The 21,160-nt window shown below is 41.5% G+C and overlaps 1 protein-coding gene across 1 annotated transcript in view; it reads right to left on the bottom strand.

The window, feature by feature from the left end:
• ATP11B (ATPase phospholipid transporting 11B (putative)) overlaps positions 1 to 21,160 on the bottom strand; it is a 138,899-nt gene that overhangs the window by 103,848 nt on the left and 13,891 nt on the right. Inside the window, 5 exon segments of the mRNA XM_030216601.1 lie at positions 1,515 to 1,643; positions 2,576 to 2,683; positions 8,616 to 8,696; positions 10,902 to 10,991; positions 13,895 to 14,011. Coding sequence (XP_030072461.1) covers positions 1,515 to 1,643; positions 2,576 to 2,683; positions 8,616 to 8,696; positions 10,902 to 10,991; positions 13,895 to 14,011 — 525 coding nt within the window.

The following is a 21,160-nucleotide window of genomic DNA, read 5'->3' as shown; positions in this document are numbered from 1 at the left end:
CCGTACACATGTTGTGATAACAGCCACTGGGCCTTAACGTATATGAGAGACTGAGGCTCATGCAGTGCTTTAGTACCATAGATCTGGGCCAGTGAACAAAATGAGCTTTTATTTTTTTTAATTAGTTTTAATTATAACTGGAACTAGACAGTGATAATGAATTCACCTAAGTACACTGAGCCCGGTAAATGCCTTATCCTCTTCTAATCTCTTTACACACAGAATTATTGTTTCTGAAATTCTGTCAAAGCTGGCACTCAGCTATAATGGAACAAACCAACCATGCTGGATGATCACTTACTCTTTTGAACTGGTTTCAGATGAGCAACAGATCTGGTCTCTGTCTGGCTAATGGTGTTCGGTGGTAGAGTTATGTTTTCAAAACTGAAATACTGTGCAACTGCAGTAAGCATCAGGTTGCACAAACTGAGAAAGAGGAAAGGGACATTCATGGTGGTGTAGACAACCACTGTTAGTCATGGTGTGTGTCCTCCTTTGAAAGGTTGGGAGAATATGGAGACTAGTTAATCAAGTTTGATTTTTTTTTTAATCCTTTCTTTATCAATAACCTACAGTTCCTCTTTTAAACCCAAATTTTAGGTTACCAAAGCACAGAGCAAAATAATGTTCACTTCTCCAGAGAAATGTCCTCTTCTCTCAACTTCTCAAAAACAAAGTTAAGTGGGACCTTTTCTTTCCATATAGTTTTGATTCTAAGGGGACTGCTTCAAACAGACTCTTTGAAACTAACTCAATAATTAGATTGCCGTAGTAACCTTTGCAACTATTCTATTCTGCTTCCTCATCCCTTACACCTTAATTAACACCTAATTCAGGTCTGTAGCAGTGCTACCTCTCCAGCAGCCAAAGAACAGAAAATAAGTCTTTGCTGTTAACTTTCTACCTTTAGAGAAAGTTTCAGATAAAACTTATGGGAAAAAAGTTAATACTGCTTGCTTCTCTTCCCCCCCCCCCCTAACTTTGAACTAAACCCTGCTGTGCCTTCTAGAGGCTAATCTGTTAATGCTAATCTGTTCATGTTTTAAAACTTGTACAGCAAACAGCATGATATGGGGTCCTCCAACAATAGTGAATCAGTTTCACCATTCTGTAGATCAGTAGTTCTCTGTCAGGACACACTGGTGTGTTACCAAAAATATGACAGCACAACAATCATGTGTGTGGAAGGTTCGGGAGAGCTGTGAACCAGGGAATCAGGTACTGGAAATCTCCATAACTGGTCCCTTCTTTTTTTCACCAGGCTCAAATGGAAATATTGTGAGTCTCTGACCCATTTCCAGCAGTCACCACCATTGCATCTGTATTTCCCTTCCATGTTTGTTAGCAACAATTAAATGATATAAGAGGGGGGTTTTTTTGTTCAGATAGTGTTAAGTGTGGCACGCATGTGAATATTATCTGTCCGGTGTGTCACAACAGAAGAAAGATTGAGAACCACTACTATAGACAGATGTTTGACAAAATTAACTCCACAGAGTAGTCAGTCCACCAACCTTAAGATTTGTTTCCCCATCCAGACTAGCTGTGGTAGTGTGACAAGTGCCGTCTGCTCTATCTGAAGACAGCAGCACCAAATCAGCAGGAAAGGTTTCATCTTTGGCTACTCTCACAATATCACCCACCTGAAAATATTAGATGATGAGGCAAAATCTCTTGATTAGCATTTTAGAGTACATAAGCTTTATATTCTTAATTACAGCTTTAAATTTTTAATACCATTAACACAAGCTTACAAGTATATAAGTATTGCCATACTGGGACAGACAGAAGGTCCATCAAGCCCAGCATCCTGTTTCTAAACGTGGCCAATCCAGGTCACAAGTACCTGGAAAGATCCCAAAACAGTATAATACATTTTGTACTGCTTATTTTAGAAATAAGCAGTGGATTTTAGCCAAGTTCATTTTAATAATGTCTTATGGACTTTTGTCTTAGGAAGCTATCCAAACCTTTCTTAAACCCCACAACCTAACCGCTTTTACCACATTCTCTGGCAAAGAATTCCAGAGTTTAATTGAGTTGAGTAAAGAAATATTTTCTTAGATTTGTTTTAAATTTACTACTTTGTAGCTTCATTTCATGCCTCCTAGTCCTAGTATTTTTGGAAAGAGTGAACAAGCAATTCACGTCTACCCGTTCCACTCCACTCATTATTTTATAGACCTCTATCATATCTCCCCTCAGCCGTCTTTTCTCCAAGCTTGCACAACAGTGATACAGTAAAACACGACATGTCAATCACAACTGAGTCTTGATGTAATCTCACTTAGCGGACATAACAGGGTTTTCAAAATTTGTACTCATTCAACTCCTTTGTGTCTTATTTTACCATGTGTCCAATACATGCGTACATATTTTTCTGCATAATCAGCAGAGAATTTTGGGATTATTTTTAACAAATGTTAATCAACCACTGATACAAATGGAGTAATATACTCTACTGTTAAAACAAAAATGGAAACAAATTTAAAATAAGAGGAACCTTGCTGAGTTCTGTAAATCAAAGTTACTTCTCACTTGGTATTTCTAAAGCCGCAGTCTGTTCTATACTTACCCTAATGTTTTTTGATCTAGTTTTCACAAGGCCACCGCTTCGAACAACATATACTGGTGATCCGTTTACTTCATTGTCGGCTTTATGCCTTAACCAGTCTTCATAACCCTTGGGACACAAACACAGAAAGAAAAGGGTTTCTTTATAAGTGCGGTTAAGATAAACTTTATTTAAATGTACCACTTACCAGGAGCAATTTTCAAACTGCAGATTGGTGCCGTCTGTTTTTTTTAAATCCAGTCTTTGCACCAATTTTCAGAGGGAAGGCAAGTATGGATTTTCCCGTTAAAAATGCTCATAAATACAAAACAACCTTAGAATTTGTCCCCAGTTTCTGCAAGAGGAGATTTTTTTTTTGCTTGAAAAGTACAAATGTAACTTTCAAAATACAATGTATTGCATGCATTTTCCTGAATATAAACACACTCCAGGGAAGATTCCTCATTTATCTACGGTGCATACTTTTGGCTGCACTGATGGTCAGCAATTTTCAATAGAGCTGTGCAGGCAAGATGAATTTTATCTGCAATTATTACTTTGAAAATTGTTCTATTTATAAATAGCAGAAATACCAAAATATCACCATAGCAAGGTCTTGTAACAAATATATTTTTGGAGTATAATAATATTTATTTGTATAATCATATTTAAGAGATAAAACTGTACATCATTAACAGTGTATACGCATAACACAATCTTGGTATTCATAGAGAACAATCCTTTTCCTAAGTTCTGTCACCTTCACACCACCGAATCAATGATAGACACAGTTGTGCAAGTCCTCAGTTGCTTTTAAATGAATCCCACTAGAGGAACCGAAAAGATATTAGAATAGATGTTCTTTGTTATACTTGAGCCTTAAACTTCAATAAAAATTCCAAATATTAAAGAGGAACTATAGTGGTAGAAGCAACCACTGCTTTACTCCAGGCAAAATCTGTTTAGGTGTTCCTCACATTGCAAAACACTGATTGAACTTGGCAGGAACAGGGGAGGAAGAAAGACAGCATACCTAAAAGGATGCTGTAGAGGAGGAGAAATGGAATGTTGCTGTTCTAACAGGCCTGGGCGTGTCCTTGTGATGTCATTTAGATGCAATGCAGATACAGAACAGAATATCTGCTGTGGTGGGTGTCAGGAGGAAAAAAAGAAGGCACACCTGCAAGAATGTCATGGGAGGGGGAGGAGGAGTGGTGTGTTGATGGTGCAACGGACCACCACACACATCCATTATTATTATTATTTGTTGCATTTGTAGCCCACATTTTCCCACCTATTTGCAGGCTCAATGCGGCTTACATAGTACCGTGATGGTGATCGCCAATCCGGTAAGAGAAATACAGAATGGTCAAGTGTTAATGATCACAGATGACAGAATATGTAAGTAATTCAAGGAGAGAGAGTTAAGTTTTGTCCAGTTCTGGTAGTAGTTTCGATTGTGTTGGAAGGTTCAGGTGTTTAGGTTGGGTCATTCTGGTATGCCTTTGTGAACAGGTTGGTTTTTAGCAATTTCCGGAAGTTTGTTAGATCGTGCATTTAGACATGACACAGATATATAAAAAAGGAAGATCTGCTGCAGTGTACAGCCACAAGCAGATGCCCCAAGGGGCATCACAGACCTCTTTGGAGCCCTCTTGCTGGAATGTTTTGAATTTTTTTTAAAGACTTTGCAGACTGGTATTTAAGATTGGCAAGTACCCTGCTTGCAGTGGCTTATATCCACTGTTACTGGCCCCTTGAACAAACATATTTCTGTTGTTAAATCCATGAAGGGTAATTCTCCTTAAGGACGTGAGGGTGTTTCCCTTAGCTCAGGCACTAGAACTCACCCCCCAACCTATTGCTTTGAATTCTGACCTCATTTCCCTCCTTGGATGATTGGGTTCACCTACCTCGGCAATGCAGGAGTTCAGGCCTCGACTGCCGCAAACAAGTCAGGATTTCTGAATATTCGTGAGATATATTTGCATACAATGAAGGAAGTAGGCATGCAAATGTTCTTAGGGATATGAAAACCTAACCTGTTTGCAGGACCCAAGGCCTGAACTCCTGCATTGCTGAAGCAGGTGAACCCCTGTGGAGTTGGGATGCCTAAGACTGTAGTCTTCCTCCTACAGGACACGGGCTTCAACATGGAGTTTCTACTGCTTCTTATTTTATTTATTTGCTGCATTTATAGCCCACATTTTCCCACCTGTTTGCAGGCTCAATGCGGCTTACATTATGATAAATACAAAGAGGTGTTGCAATGAAGGTATATTAAAATATCACGTAAATTGGATGTAAAAATAAAATATCAAGTGAATTAGAAGAAATAGATAAATGATTCATAACAGGTGTATAAGAATAGAACAAGATAAAACGTTCAATATTATTAATGTGAATTAAAGTAACCAGATTAAAGAAATCAGTGTTGGTTTGTTCTGATGCATTTTAGATGTCAAGTCTTTGTGAAGGATTCTTGTTATAAGTCTCTTTGAATAGGTTTGTCTTCAGTAGCTTCTGGAAGGTTATCAGGTCGTATAGCATGTGGTAACCAGAACCGAGGGAATGCTGCAAGGTTCAGTTAAGCAATTATGCAACTTCACTTTGGAAACTGTGGAGAAATTTAAGGAGTGGGGCCGAAAGATAGCTATGATGTATAAAGAATGTTCTATGCCAGTGGTTTCCAAACCTGGTCCTGGAGGCATCCCAGTCAGTCAGGTTTTCAGGATATCCACAATGAATATTCATGAGAGAGATCTGCATACAGTGGAGGCAGTGCATGCAAATCTCTCTCGTGAATATTCATTGTGGATATCCTGAAAACCTGACTGGCTGGGGTGCCTCCAGGATCTCATCTGGGAACCTCTGTTCTATGCTGACGCCTCAGATTCAATCTCTTCAGGTATTGGGACATCTACTATCAAAGAAGTTGGAATATTCCTTAAGACCTATGAATCTATAACTTCTTAATTTTCCTGTGGCATCTGCTTCCAGCAGATATTTTTCTGAAAGGTGTCCCCCCCCCCCCCCCCCGAGACATTAGCTATTCCTAACTTTGATAGGGTTGTAATTTCAAATTGATATTATTGGTCAAGGTTGCCTCAGGAAGCTTTAACTGGCTCCTTAAAAGGACTCATAGGATAATGTCAACACTTCTGTATGGAGCATGATAAACACTTGGTTCTGAAGACTTACTTCATGAAAAATGTACATTTCTGTCGACAGTTAGTTTTCCATGATGTACTGTAAATTTTAACTTTAGGGGCTACTTTTTCTTTTTAGTTCCCCTGTAAATGTCTTATGCAGTGTTTCCCAAGTCCAGTCCTGGGGTACCCCCTTGCCAGTCAGGTTTCCAGGATATCCACATAAATATGCATACACTGCCTCCATTATAGTCAAATCTCTTTCAGGCATATTCATTGTGGATATCCTGAAAACCTGACTGGCAAGGGGTAGTCTAGGACCGAACTTGAGAAACACCATCTTATGCAGTATCACATACATATTTATGAACCTGGAACATCTGGAGATATTTTCTATGGAAAATAGTAGACGTTAGATTTTTCTTTCGGGGATGGGTGTGGGGGGGGGGGGGGGGAATTTAATTAGTAACAGGTCATTTTGTTGGGATTCTCATGATTACTTGATTTCTTGAAAATTGATTTTCCTCCTCCACATAATATGGATTCCCTGAACCAAAGATTTCTCTCTTTTTTGTCCTACTATCGATTATACTGTCCGACACATATCTTGGAGCAATAATCTTGGATATGAACTTTGTTTATCCTCTGAGCATGGCAGGATATACACAAGTTGGACTTCGATTAAGTCATGGGACTCTATAAGCTACAGAATCAGGACATCACTGGATTATTATTACATGGAAGTTTGGAAGCACAAACTGAGATGAAATCGAATGCATGCGCTCAGACTGCTTTACACATAAAGGACGTTATTCACAAACTTGAACATTTTCTGCTCTGAACAGCAACTTGTATTGCTATTTGCAAAAAATAAAAAAAGCAGTAGCAAGTTTTGCATCGGAGGCTAAATACTACTAAATCTGCCTTTTGTTCATTTCACTCTCTGCACTCCAGAGCTACTGCTGCTAAGTGAGGTTCAGTCAGTGTCAACTCATGGTGACCCTCTGGATAGTTGTCTTGAACTATGCTAGGTCTTCAGTCCAGCAGCATTCAGTCCAGAGGGGCATTCATAGTTGCTGTAAATGTATCAATCCACTGCATTGCTGGTCTTCCTCTTTTATGTTCATCTTCAACCTTTCCAAGTGCAACGTCTTTCTCTAATGATCTCTCTCATCGAATGATGTGTCTGAAGTATGAAACCAAGTCTTGTCATTTAAGCTTCCAAGGAAAGCTTAAGTTCGACCTCCTCCAATATCAATTGATTTGTTCTTCGTGCAGTCTACAGTAAATGCAGTATTCTCCTCCAATATCAATTTTTTGTCTTGTTTCTTCACTGTCCAACTTCCATATCACATTACTGAAAATGCCAAAGTTTGGACAAGTTGAATCTTCGTATGCAAATATCTCTCTACACTCGAAGATTCTGTCTAGGTCCTTCATAGCCTTTCTGTCAAGAGTGATATGTTGTCAGATTTCTTAACTGTTTGTTGATTTATTATTATTGAAGCAAGCAGGTTTAAGTTGTCTACTATTTCTATTGCTTCTCCATCAAGAATGAACTTATTGATTCTGCCAATTGTCAGGATCTTTGCCTTCTCCACGTTAAGTTGTGGCCCATCATGAGACTACGTTCCTTCATCTCAATAATCAGGTATTTCACATCATCTTCACTTTCAGCCAGTAACATGGTTATGATAAGAATAGTCAAGGCTGTTGATAGGTCATCCATCAATTTTCAAACCTCAGGTTTCTTCACAGTCCTGCTTCTGCAGATTGAACAAATAAGGGGAAGTAGGTAGGCTTGGTGTACACCACTCTCTCTCCTTGTTGTTTGAACTGTTGCTTCTTGATCAATGTAAAGGTTTTAATGACTGTTGATCCACTTGATCTTTACAATATAATGACTCAGTATATTCTTTCCACTTTTCCTGATCATCTCAACGTCATCCAGCTACTGGGGAGAGTGCTAATTTGGTTGAAAGGTAGCCTTCATGTTCCAAGGGTAATCAATGTCTTAATTTCAAATTTGGTTAACATGTGCTTACAATAATCAAATTCAAGCACACAAAAAAAACACCAGAACCTCAGGTAAATCACAATCCACAGGCTAAAAACTTTAATTCAGAGTTGGCAACTACCGCCACTCACCCTTGCACAAGAACCTCAATAACTCTGATATCATATGGACAGAGGTAGTCTTGCACCTTCCAATCCATTAAGCATAGCAGTTCCAAACAAAATGACTCAAATATGTTTACTTTTTCAAATGTGTTTTTCTCCCGACAAATATGGATTAAGAAGTATGTAGGAACAGAAATATGATGGCAATCTGTTTAGATCCTGATTGTTGTGATTGTCCAGATCTTGCCTCATTTGAGAACTTGAATGCAACCATCATAATGGCAGCCTCGGAAGCATAACAGAACTGTTCAAATCACTTTGTTGCATACTCTAGACCTCAACTAATCTCATGAGCTATTTCACTTCTGGGATTACTGTGTCTTCCAGTCTGCTGCTATTGTTTCCAACCCCTCATTCAGAAGGCTATAGCCCTGCATCTAGCACCCTCATTATGAAATACTGGATATGACATTTAGAGGCATATTTTCAAAGCACTTAGCCTTCCAAAGTTCCATAGAAACCTATGTAACTTTGGAAGGCTAAGTGCTTTGAAAATGAGCCAGTTACATCGAACAAATGTAATGACTGCAAATTTGTAGACACTTGGGAAAAACAAAACAATCATTGTTTATTGAACATAAACAGAGTACTAGAGAATCCCGAACTGCTGTTTTTGGCAAACATTTAACGATGTTTCAAGCTACTTGTTGCATCCCAGTAAATCCTCAACATTAATCAGTGGTGCAAAATGTTTGCATTTGCTAAGTAAATGTGCTCTACACATTTCATACCTGTTTTATGGCAGTTACTGTTATTACAAAGAACAATGGAAGTCCACTGGTCACAGGACTTGTAGGAGTATCTATCATAAGCTGAAAGAAACACATAAAGCATTAGCACAATTTGCCTTTCTTGGTCTTATGATCCAAAAACATGATGCAGCCATTTAAAAACTCCAGAAAACAGATGTGGCTCAGATAAATGCCATAGTCAGACTGTCACTGCAAAAAATAAATAAATAAATAAATAAATAATAAAATAAAATAAAATAAAGATCTTCTACTTCCTGTTACATCTTCATGAAAAGTGCTAAATACTACCTAGTAAAATAAAATATCCACCACTATTGTGCAAACATTGTACTTTGTGCCTACAGGTTACAGTAAAAGGACTATTTTCTGGTAATAGAAAATCTGAGTCATGGAAAAAACATTTCATTCCATACAAACTTTCCAGGATAACCAATAAATGATCTTGTTCTATATTTTAAAGCTTTTAACTTAACCTAAGAGCACTTAACATAAGGGCTTCACTTAACTTCACTTCAGTTAACTTAACTGCACTTAACTACACTTAACAACACTTAAGTATACTTAAATACACTTGTTGGGCAGACTAGATGAACCGTGCAGGTCTTTTTCTGCCGTCATCTACTATGTTACTATGTTCAGCCTCATTTGGAAAGCTAGCAAAAGGATAAGGTCCAAAGTCTGAAAGGATGTTCCATACATGATCCTCCTGATACATATCTTAAAAATTCAACTGTTTCAAGGTCCTCTTGATTTCAGACAGCTGCCTACCTGTAAAAATGTATCATCGTTCCCTCCAAATGCGACAATTTCAAAATTTTAAGCATACAAAAAGGTAGAAGCTATAGACATAAACTGACCAGTTTACTCATGTTCTCAGAAATCAAGTGCTCCTTTCATGAGTGGAGGAGTGGCCTAGTGGTTAGGCTGGTGGACTTTGGTCCTGGGGAACTGAGGAACTGAGTTCGATTCCCGGCACAGGCAGCTCCTTGTGACTCTGGGCAAGTCACTTAACCCTCCATTGCCCCATGTAAGCTGCATTGAGCCTGCCATGAGTGGGAACGTGTGGGGTACAAATGTAACAAAAATAAAATAGATACTATTGGAGATTCTACATGGAATGTTGCTACTGTTTGAGATTCTACATGGAATGTTGCTATTCCACTAGCAACATTCCATGTAGAAAGCTGTTTCTGTGAGTCTGACGTCCTGCACGACGTCAGACTCACAGAAGCAGAAGCCTGCGCGGCCACATTGGTGATCTTCTAGTGGAATAGCAACATTCCATGTAGAATCTCAAATAGTAGCAACAGTGGAGGAGTGGCCTAGTGGTTAGGGTGGTGGACTTTGGTCCTGGGGAACTGAGGAACTGAGTTCGATTCCCACTTCAGGCACAGGCAGCTCCTTGTGACTCTGGGCAAGTCACTTAACCCTCCATTGCCCCATGTAAGCCACATTGAGCCTGCCATGAGTGGGAAAGCGCAGGGTACAAATGTAACAAAAATAAAATAGATACTATTGGAGATTCTACATGCTACTATTGGAGATTCTACATGGAATGTCGCTACTGTTTGAGATTCTACATGGAATGTTGCTATTCCACTAGCAACATTCCATGTAGAAAGCTGCGCAAGGCAGAAGCCTGCGCGGCCACATTGGTGATCTGCAAGGGCCGACTTCTAGTGGAATAGCAACATTCCATGTAGAATCTCAAATAGTAGCAACAGTGAAGGAGTGGCCTAGTGATTAGGGTGGTGGACTTTGGTCCTGGGGAACTCAGGAACTGAGTTCGATTCCCGGCACAGGCAGCTCCTTGTGACTCTGGGCAAGTCACTTAACCCTCCATTGCCTGCCGCATTGAGCCTGCCATGAGTGGGAAAGCGCGGGGTACAAATGTAACAAAAATAAAAAATAAAATAAAATATCACGACAATAGTGCATAAAGCACTCCAGTGATTAGAACAGCAGACCGTGAACAAGGAAAACAAAGGTTCAAATTCCGATTCGCCCGGCGATGCGCCTTGTGACCTTCAGTAAGTCACTTCACCCTTGAATGTAAGCCCTCTTGGAAATGGAGCTACCCACTGTACCCGGATGTGTAACTTGCTCAGTGCGAGGAATCAAATTTAAAATCCAAATGCTACATTCAAAGTAATAACTCTATCTAGACTACATGCTATAAAAAAATAAATAAATCTATGGAAAGCGGGACCTCATTCATTACAATTTTACTGAGCAGTAAACGTGAACAATCACAGCATAACTTACCTGAACAAGAAATATAATAAGAAAATAGAAATTGGCTATTCTTCTGAACTGTTCAAATAGATTTTTAGGAACAAAATTCCATACTGTGTACTACAATAGAAAAGAGAGAAAGAAAAAAAACCATGTTGCAGCAAATGTTACACTGTATATACAACATTACCTTAAATCTTTGGAGGACAATCTCAAAAGATTTCACATGGGTAACTAAGCAGTGTGGACAGTTTTACCTGTGCTGCTAAAATGCAAGGTGGGAGGGGGCCAGGTGAACAGGAGGATTGCAACCAAGGCAAACATTATACCTTTCATTTCCAACAGAGACTTTGCACCTGCACTTAATCTGCAGGTGCTGAAGCAGCCATGGCAGTAACCGGACTTGAATTTTTCAAAAGGGAAATAAGAGTGGAGAAGGTCTCCTTGAATATTTGCTTACAGAAATGCAGCCCAATTTAAAACTGTCCGCTTGATGACTGTGACTATTAAAAACAAGCTTGAATTGCTTTGGCCTGTGAAAAACAACATGGAATGTTTTCCATCTAAAAAAACTTAGTAAAATCAAGGGCAAACAGCACAGTATAAAACACCATTGATTCATTTCATCAGAAGGAGCTTTACTATCCCAGTGATGTGGAGGACATAAGCTCAACCACTACAATTTTGTAAGGTTGAAACGGGCACAAATAACTGTACCTTTTATTGGTTACGGAGTACAAAACAGTGACAGAGGGAACTGGCTCATGAGAGACTGTTGTAAATGTTTCCTGAATTCTGTGAGCTGTTTGTTGAGCCCTCCAGCACAGCCCCGGAGTAGCAAGTGAACCGCTGCACAGCAGGTCACTTCCTTCTGCATCAGCTTAGACCCAACTGTTTATAACTGTTCGGTCTAAGCCAGCGCAGGAGGAGAAATTGACCTGCTGTGCAGTGGTTCACTTGGAAGGAAGTGCACAGCAGGTGAACAGCAGGTCACTTCCTTCCAGCAGGGGAGGGAAAGAGAGTGAGCAGAGCATGGCTAAAAACATCAGAATTTTAAACATTGCATGTAAGCACGCTTTGCTGGGAAAAATCCTCGCTTTTAAGCATCCTTGGTGGATTCTCATAAATGGATCATGAACAGAAAAATCGGAAGCCACTGTTTGGGATTATAAGTTTGTCTGAGTGGCCTATCGGCGACACTGGCTTTTGACTCTACTAGTTATGATACATAGTTTGCAAATAACGTACAAGAGACAAAACACAATGAAGAAAAAGTACAAACAAAAGAAAAACTGTATAAAATATTTTGAATTCACAACATATAAATTAGAACCCAACATGGCCATGTTTCGCTATATGGCTGCATCAGAGGTAATGTAGAACAAAGCAATCACATAAAATTATGTGTTACTAAAGTATTAGTCATTGTAATTGAAAATACAGACAAAAACACATACCTACAAAATGTGCAATTAACTGAAGCCCACAAATGAACAAAGCTGTAAACATATACACATTGACACTTGTCAAAAATCGTTATATTGAATACTAGTAAAAAAGGCCCATTTCTGACACAAATGAAACGGAAGCTAGCAAGGTTTTCCTCGGAGTGTGTATGTTTGAGAGAGAGAGTGTGTGTGTGAGAGATGGAGTGTGTGTGTCAGAGAGAATGAGAGAGAGACAGTGTGTGTGTGTGAGACTGTGTGTGTGTGACAGAGAGATAGAGTGTGATAGACAGGGAGTGTGTCAGAGAGAGTGTATGTGAGAGACAGGGAGTGAGTGAGTGTGAGCCCCCACCCCCCTCTCACAGAGCCCCCTTCCCCACCCCTCTGGTCTCAGGACTCCCTCCCCACCTCCCTCTCCCTTGTCCCGCCTCCAGCCATCCATGTCCAGCGACCCTCCTCTTCCCCTGCCCCCCCTGCAGCTAACCATGTCTAGCGACCCTCCACTCCCCCCTCTCCAGCTACCCTCCCCCCGTTGCATCAAACCCCCTCGCCACCCGCAACTGCCAGTGGTAATGCTGTGTGGCCGCTGTTGCTTCCCCTGTTGAGCAGCAGCGGCCGCTACAAAAAGAAAAGAAGCGATAAATGTTTTTAAACCCAGCCAAAATCATTTGCAAATGCCAGAGTCTTACAACGCAGTCTCTGCAGCCGCTCCTCCTCTCGCCTGTCACATCACTGCGCTCCTCCGAGGTCTTACTCCACGGGCAGTGACGTGGAGGCGAGAGGAGGAGCGGCTGCAGAGACTGCGTTGTAAGACTCGGGCATTTGCAAATGATTTTGGCTGGGTTTAAAAACATTTATCGCTTCTTTTCTTTTGTAGCGGCCGCTGCTGCTCAACAGAAGCAGCAGCGGCCGGACAGCGTTACTACTGGCATCTGCGGGTGGCGATGGGGTTTGATGCGTCGAGGGGGGGAGGTTCTGTGGTGCTGCGTTTGTAGTTTTTTGATGCGCCGCTCCCTGCCACTTGCTCCAAAGTGGCAGGGAGCGGCGCACTGACAGCTGATTCCCAGGCAGGGGGAGGAGTAGGGAAACACGTGTTTCCCTACTCCTCCCCCTGCCTGGGAATCAGCTGTTAGTGACGTCATCCTGGCTACGGAGCCTAGCTCAGCAACTCCAGCAGCCACGGACACAGACAGTCACACATTAGAACGTTGGTGGTGAGAATTATTATATAGGATGTGTCGATGTGTTTGTGTTTATAGCTTTGTTCATTAACACTTGTGGCTTCAGTTAATTGCACTGCACATTCTATAGATATAGATTTATATAATTAATGTCTACATAGCATATTTTAAATTATAATGAATATGTTTTAACTAACATAATTTTGTGTGACTGCTTTGTTGTAGATTACCTTTGATGCAGTAATACAGTGAAACATGCCCATGTTGGATTTTTAAATTATAAATTGTGAATTAACATTTTTATACCAATTATTCTTGTGTTTGTATTTTTTCCATGGTGTGTTTGCTTCCTCTACTAGTTACGTACGATACAAAAAAAAAAAGCAACAACCCATACCTTGGATGATATGATTCTGTTGTCTGCAAATTTCTGGGGTGTGTAATGCCCATGTCGTGGAAACCGATTTGCTACATGAATTGTTCGAGTTTCACTTGGATGTGGTGGGTCAAACCCCTGGAGAAGGAAAAGACATACCAACTTAGTAAACAAAAACATGAATTTTAATAGATTTCATTAGAGCATCACTAGATCAATTGGATAAGGAGAGTAGAAATGGAATGTCGATAGGTTCTTAAGTGCCTCCTCAAGAAGCAGCTTTTGAGGGCTCTCCAAGGAGGCACAACGAGGGAATAAGGAAGTTATTAATTAATCAATTATCCGATGCACTGAAATCAAAGGGAAAGTGGAAGGGGAAGCCAAGATTCAGATAAAACCAGGCTCACATGCAAAACTGTAATGCTACCAGATTAGAAACTGGGAAGAAATTGTAGGCTTCACAAATTTTAAGGGCCCGATTCTCCCAGCTTTTTCTCTGTACATGTAGAAATCAGGCCCTGTGTTTGAAGGGCATCTTTGAGCCAAAGTTTGCTGGCGGACTAAATAGAACAGGAAATTGTTTCTTCTCTAGATGCATCCATTCCAATGTTGTCTGGAAGGTTAGCGTCATTTCTGTTATTTTTGTGCTATTCAAATGTCTGAACAAAGCAAACTTTCACTGCACCAACAGAATCAGATTTCACAATTATATCCGACACCTCTGCCCCCTCCAGTGAAATCTTTCCCTTTGTTTGTTGCAATCCAGAGGCCCATTTCTAAAATGAATATTCACTTGCTGTATATGTATTAAATATCTAGGTTACTTAACTCCTTAAATATGACAAGCAATGTCTGTTACCTTGAACCATGAGCATCTCTGTGCATTTGAGAAATGCAAAGACAACACCCCATATAGACACAAACTTCTTTGTAGCTCTGCGATCGTGCACCACAAAATAACATATTTCTTTAGCGTGTACTGATATTCAAAAGATGAAGAAATAGGGAATATATTCATCCTTATAATTAAAGGGCTCCAGTCTAAAGCTGTTATCTTTACTTTTTCCATTGCTCTGCAAAAATCTAAATAGCTTCAGCTTCCAACTAAGGGAGGAGGGGGAGAGTAAGCTTTTGCTGCGCTGCTTGTGAGCCACCTCACAAGTAGGGTTATTCCAGCGAACTGGGAGCACCGGGCCTCAAGGCTGCAGCCTGATGCACCCAGGCCACATCTGATAGGGCTGTCAGAGCTTCCTCCTCTCCCCCCTACCCCCGATTGGACCTACCAAGAAATTACGTGGTGGTTCAGTGGTGATTGGGCGAGAGTATGACCTTGCCTTTCTGGAGACAGCGCCAGCCAGGGCGGGTGACTGGGAATCGCTCCAGCTCAAATCACTACTGAACCATCAGGAAATGTCTTGGTAGGACCTTTCAAGGGATAGGAAGCCTGGATGGGGGGGGGGGGGGGGGGGGGGGGGATTCTCTGACAGCCCTGTCAGGTGTGGTCTGACAGTTCTGGACCACAGCATTGAGGCCTGATGCTCTCAGCATAGTAAAATATTTTACCTTGATTTTCTGGCAATAACATGACTTGTAGTGTACGCCTGATACACACCAGTTGCGTTTTCTAAGCTGACATAGTAGAGGGAGCTGCAATATATGCATTTGCAAGTTTTGCATCTCATTAGTATGTAACCCATGGTGACTTAAATATTGCTGCGATAAAACAAGTTAGGCTGCATTAGTGCCCTTTAAGTCACATTAAAGGGTATATAACATGACTTTAAGCCCTAACGTGGCTTGATAACTTCTCCCCTAAGTTGATTACACCCAAAAAGGTTGTTTCATTTTCCTCGTATATTCTAACAGCATAAAAACGTAGCTCCTTATACAGACAGAAGTTTGTGAAAAGATTATAGGTTCCAAATTATACTCCTATGCACTGTAACTATAGGAGTATTGTCTAAAAATACATCGGACTTAATTCCTACAAAATGTAAAAACTTTTCTCTGGACGATCTCAGAAGATACAATCAAACATAGAAGGAAGATGCTCTCCATTCCTTGCCTTTAAAATTCCAAGTAATTTCAACCTAGAGATTTTTTTTAATCAGCTACTTTTTTGCTCTGTCAGAGCACTAACCGTATGTCATGACCAGGGCTTTTTTGTGGGGGTACTTGGGGGGTACTGAGTACCGGCACCTTTTCCATTGGCTGCTAAAATTGACCCAAGGACCCCAAGTTTTAATGAAAGAGCTCAGGCTTTACACACCAATTCTGCCTTGTCATAGATTCTGTGACTGGATGCAGGGGGCCTGGCTATTGTGGGTGACCAAAATCTTTCCAGAATACAATATATATGTCTAAAGGTGAAAGCATTATTTTCTTGTTAGAAAAATCTTAGGAGTTTGGGGGGGGGGGGGGGGGGGACTTTTTTCATACCTTTTACTTTCTCCTTATTTTTTCAGGGTTTTTTCCCATCTTTTTTTGCTAGACTTTTTGCTCTTCCTTTCCCAATGTTTCCCCTCAAGTCTTTCTCCCCCATTTCCTGCCCTCTGCTGCCCAATGCCTACTCCAAGTCTGACTGCCACTGCTCCTCCAATGACTCTCTTTCCAGCCTTGTGCATGTCATTTTTATCTATTATTTTAATTTTCATTACATCATTGAATAATAAAAACAAAATCTCCCTAGTTTCAGCACCACATATGGAATCTCTGCAGGATCTACTAGAATCAATGTCAAGCAGAAGTAGCAATATTTTCCCTAATGTCAGACACGATAGCCAATAAGACGATTATGTTCCAGGTGGTATAAGGAAAAACTGGTTTTCTACAAGCAGAAGAAAAGGTAAGAAGGTAGTAAAATCCACTGCCCTGCAAGTCTATTGTATCGCTAGACACAGCTGCCAATGATACCACAAGAAATTAATGTTTACTAGGTAATTATGAGGACACCGTGCTCCGTGTACGCCTGCATAAGAAAACTCGGCCCTCGGCTTCCTTTGTTGAATGCACTGCTTTAGTAAATTGACAGCCGCTTCATATTTTCTTAAAACTAAAGCCCCAAACGTGAACTCAAAATGGAAAGCAGAACTGCAGTGACCCACACACAGTTGCATCACTGAAGCATCGCTATGATACAAGACAGAGCACTGATATAACTGAAAACTGTTTCACCTCTTCCACTGCTTTTTACCTAACCTCCCTGAGGCTCTTGGATACCATTGTTTCAGCTGCACTTCCCCGAGGAAGCATTTCTTCCAAATCTACATTGTCACCAAGGTCACCCACCTATCTCTTTTTTTTTTATTTTTTTACTGACACTCTGGTTTATTTATATGGACAAACTCACATTTTTACCTTCAACGGGGGAAAGGGAATGGGACTTGATATACTGCCTTTCTGTGGTTATAATCAAAGGGATTTACATATTACAGATTATTTTGTACCTGGCGCAATGGAGGGTTAAGTGACTTCCCAAGATTGACAAAGAGCTGCAGTGGGAATCAAGCCTGCACTGCTGGGCTTAACAGGAGTAATTTCGAGCCCCTTTTACTCAAGTGCGCTAAAATTTGCAGTTAATGTGTTTTAACATGCTAGCCCGGTGGTACTTCCTTTTTAGCGAACGGTAAACCCGTATTGGGCTGCCTCCACTGCATGCAAATCTCTCTCATGAATATTCATTGTGGATATCCCGAAAACCTGACTGGCTGCCTCCAGGATCAGGTTTGGAAATCACTGCACTAGGGGGGGGGGGGGGGGGGGGGGGGTTTATTGTGCGCTGTTCCGGCTGTATTTTTACAGCACTGAAATGTTTCAATGGTAAACAAACCCAGGTATCCAAATGTAAAACCCACTGAACTATCTATTCCATAGTGTGCCCGGCATGAGAATCACAGCAAAAACTGAACAAGGAAATTGGAAGAATTGTTTCTTGAAAACTTGGAAAAGGTCCAGGAATACAACTTCTAACCCACTGATGAAGGCATGGCATGGAACAGGGGTCTTGTTGGCAATTCAAGTATGGAATTATGAGAACGGTAAGAGCTTTACATAAGATTTCAATGAACAGCCTAGAGAGTTCACACAGCATTACTTGAAATGATGTTTTGATAAGGAATTAAACAAATAAAAAAAGTTTGTGAAGAGATGAACGGAGTTGCACATTCAAAAAGTAACAAGACAGAGCTCTGTGTTTATACGTATACGACTGGTTTTTTTTGGTATGTTGGTAAATATTGAATTATGGCTTGTGGGAAGTTTACGGGGTCCTTTTACAAAGGCGCGGGAAAAAGCGGCATTAGCACACCCTTGTCCCCAGCAAGATAAGGCCACTTTCTACTGCAGAAGTAAAATGGTCAATTTCACAAAAAAAAAAAAATAATGGCCGTATGCTAATATTGCCATTAGCGCATGGCGATTAAAACAATTAGCATATAAGCACTTACAGACACTTAGGGATACTTTCACTAAGGTGTGCTGAAAAATGGCCTGCAGTAGTGCAGGTGCGTGTTTTGGGTGTGCGCTGATCCATTTTTCAGCGCCTGCAAAAAAAAATGGGTTTTTTTAAAATTTTTGCCGAAAATGGACGTATGGCAAAATAATAAATTGCCACGCGTCACAGACTTACTGCAGGACCTCCAGTAAATGTGGTAAATGCGTGCTAGCGCTCACTGCAGCTTCATAAAATGACCCCTAGGTATTTACTACTCTTCCATGTTTTATTTTGTTTTATTTCTATTGATTACTACTTTTTAAAAATTGTTTATTCTATCAAATTTCAAATGGCTCAATTATTTATTATATCTTTTAACCAAGCATGATTTTTATTACATTTTAATATGTTGTACTAATATTTGTCAATACTTTTATGTATTTTTCCTTCATGATTATCTTTGTTGGTCATATTTTAAATGTTATATGTATTATCGTTTTTAGCTCTGTGTTGTAATTATTCTCTACATTTCTGTGTACTACAGTTATACTTTGCATCAACTCCTGATGCAACTTAATGGCGAAACATGTTGAGTTTTATGTGAACATTTCAAGTGCATAAATGAGATTTCTAACCACAGAGCTCTGCCTTGCTACGTTTTGAGTGTCCACATTGTTATGTGTTGCAACTGCCTCATGCAGGTCTAATTGCCAAGTACCCTGACAAGAATCACCACAAGTTAATGCCAAACACTACGGCAGGTCAGAAAATGTCAGAATGTCCCACTTCTTTCTTTTTGTGGTTTAGAAAGGCTCAACTTCTCATTTTGATACTAATATAATCTTAAATGAGATCAGAAGAAGAATTACTGGCTGGGCAATAGGAATGATTCTTAAAAGGCTCAGTGGCGTAGCAAGGGGGGGGGCGGGAGGGGCGGACCGCCCCGGGTGTCAGCTCAGGGGGGGTGCTCCCTGCCAGCTCCCCCCCATGGCGAATCGACACCTCCCCCCCCGCCCAACTCCCCAGGGCCGTGCCTAGGGTCTCTGGCGCCCCCCTGCAGACTATCAGTTGGCGCCCCCCCCTGCAGACTATCAGTTGGTGGCGGCGGCGCCCCCCCCCCCCCCCCCCGTGAAAATGATCGCTCACCACTTGCCACACTGACAGGAACTGTCAGCAATATTCTTAGAAACAAATTGCTATACATTGCAAAATAAGATAGCAGATGTAAATTCTCAAAGTGGACATATTCCAAACACTAAAATGAAAATAAAATGATTTTTTTTCTACCTTTGTTGTCTGGTGACTTTCTTTTTCTGATCATGCTGGCCCAGTATCTGATTCTGCTGCTATCTGTCCTCTTAACTCCGTTTCCAGGGCTTCCTTTCCATTTATTTCTTTCCTTTCCTCCTTTCTTCTTCATTTCTGGTCCTCAGCTTCTGCCAATTTTCTTCATCCATGTGCAGATTTTCTCCTCTCTTCCTTTTCCCTCATTTCATCTCCTTCATCTTTCTTCCCTCCCCTCTATGTCCAGCAATTTCTCCTCTCTCCCTGAGCCCTGCCCTCCCATCCATGCTCCTCTGTCCCCTGCCCCCTCCATTCATCCTTTTCCAGCAATTCCTCTCTCTCCCTGAGCCCTGCCCTCCCAATCCATGCCCATCCATGCTCCTCTGTCCCCTGCCCCCTCCATTAATCCCTTTCCAGCAATTCCCCTCTCTCCCTGAGCCCTGCCCTCCCAATCCATGCATGCTCCTCTGTCCCCTGCCCCCTCCATTCATCCCTATCCAGCAATTTCCCTCTCTCCCTGAGCCCTGCCCTCCCAATCCATGCCCATCCATGCTCCTCTGTCCCCTGCCCCCTCCATTAATCCCTTTCCAGCAATTCCCCTCTCTCCCTGAGCCCTGCCCTCCCAATCCATGCATGCTCCTCAGTCCCCTGCCCCCTCCATTCATCCCTATCCAGCAATTCCCCTCTCTCCCTGAGCCCTGCCCTCCCAATCCATGCTCCTCTGTCCCCTGCCCCCTCCATTCATCCTTTTCCAGCAAGTCCCCTCTCTCCCTGAGCCCTGCCCTCCCAATCCATGCTCCTCTGTCCCCTGCCCCCTCCATTCATCCTTTTCCAGCAAGTCCCCTCTCTCCCTGAGCCCTGCCCTCCCAATCCATGCCCATCCATGCTCCTCTGTCCCCTGCCCCCTCCATTCATCCTTTTCCAACAATTCCCCTCTCTCCCTTCCATGACCCCCCCCCTCACATCCATGCTCTCGTCTCTCCCCTGCCCTCCCGCTCCCATTGTTCAACTGCCCGCCCTCTTCTCTCCCCCAACATCCCTTTTCTTTTTTTTTCTTTTTAAATTTACCTCCGTGGCGGTTCCGGCAGCGCGTCAGTGAATGAGGCGGCGCTCCCGACGTCACTAGCCTTCCCTTTGCTGTGTTCCGCCTTCTTCTGACGTCAGAAATTACGTCAGAAGAAGGCGGAACACAGCCTTTTATTCCTATGGGCCCTGCTGCAGATAACTCAAGCTAAGCTTTAGTACATGACCCCCTAAATCTCTCTGTAATCTCGCTAATAAAGCTATTGAAAACAACCAGCAGCAAGCCCTGCTACATGGGACCAACATGATACATTATGAGTCACTTTCACCACCTTTTAAGCCAATTAAACAAAAAAAAAAATAAATAAAACTGCTTTCTGATATGTACTTTCTATGCAGTTTGGTCAACAAATGCCCTGGGTGTGTTCTGAGGAATTCACTGTCACACATCACAAGGGTGCACGCTGAGAGATGTTTCATTTTACTTATCCTTATATTTGCAAAACATTGGTGGTGCACAATGTGGAAGGAGCTAAAAGGGATTTATT

The sequence above is a fragment of the Microcaecilia unicolor genome, chromosome 10 (genome assembly GCF_901765095.1).
Source record: "Microcaecilia unicolor chromosome 10, aMicUni1.1, whole genome shotgun sequence".
Lineage (NCBI taxonomy): Eukaryota > Metazoa > Chordata > Amphibia > Gymnophiona > Siphonopidae > Microcaecilia > Microcaecilia unicolor.
The sequence above is the reverse complement of the archived record's forward strand: the minus strand, read 5'-3'. Positions and strand labels throughout refer to the sequence as shown.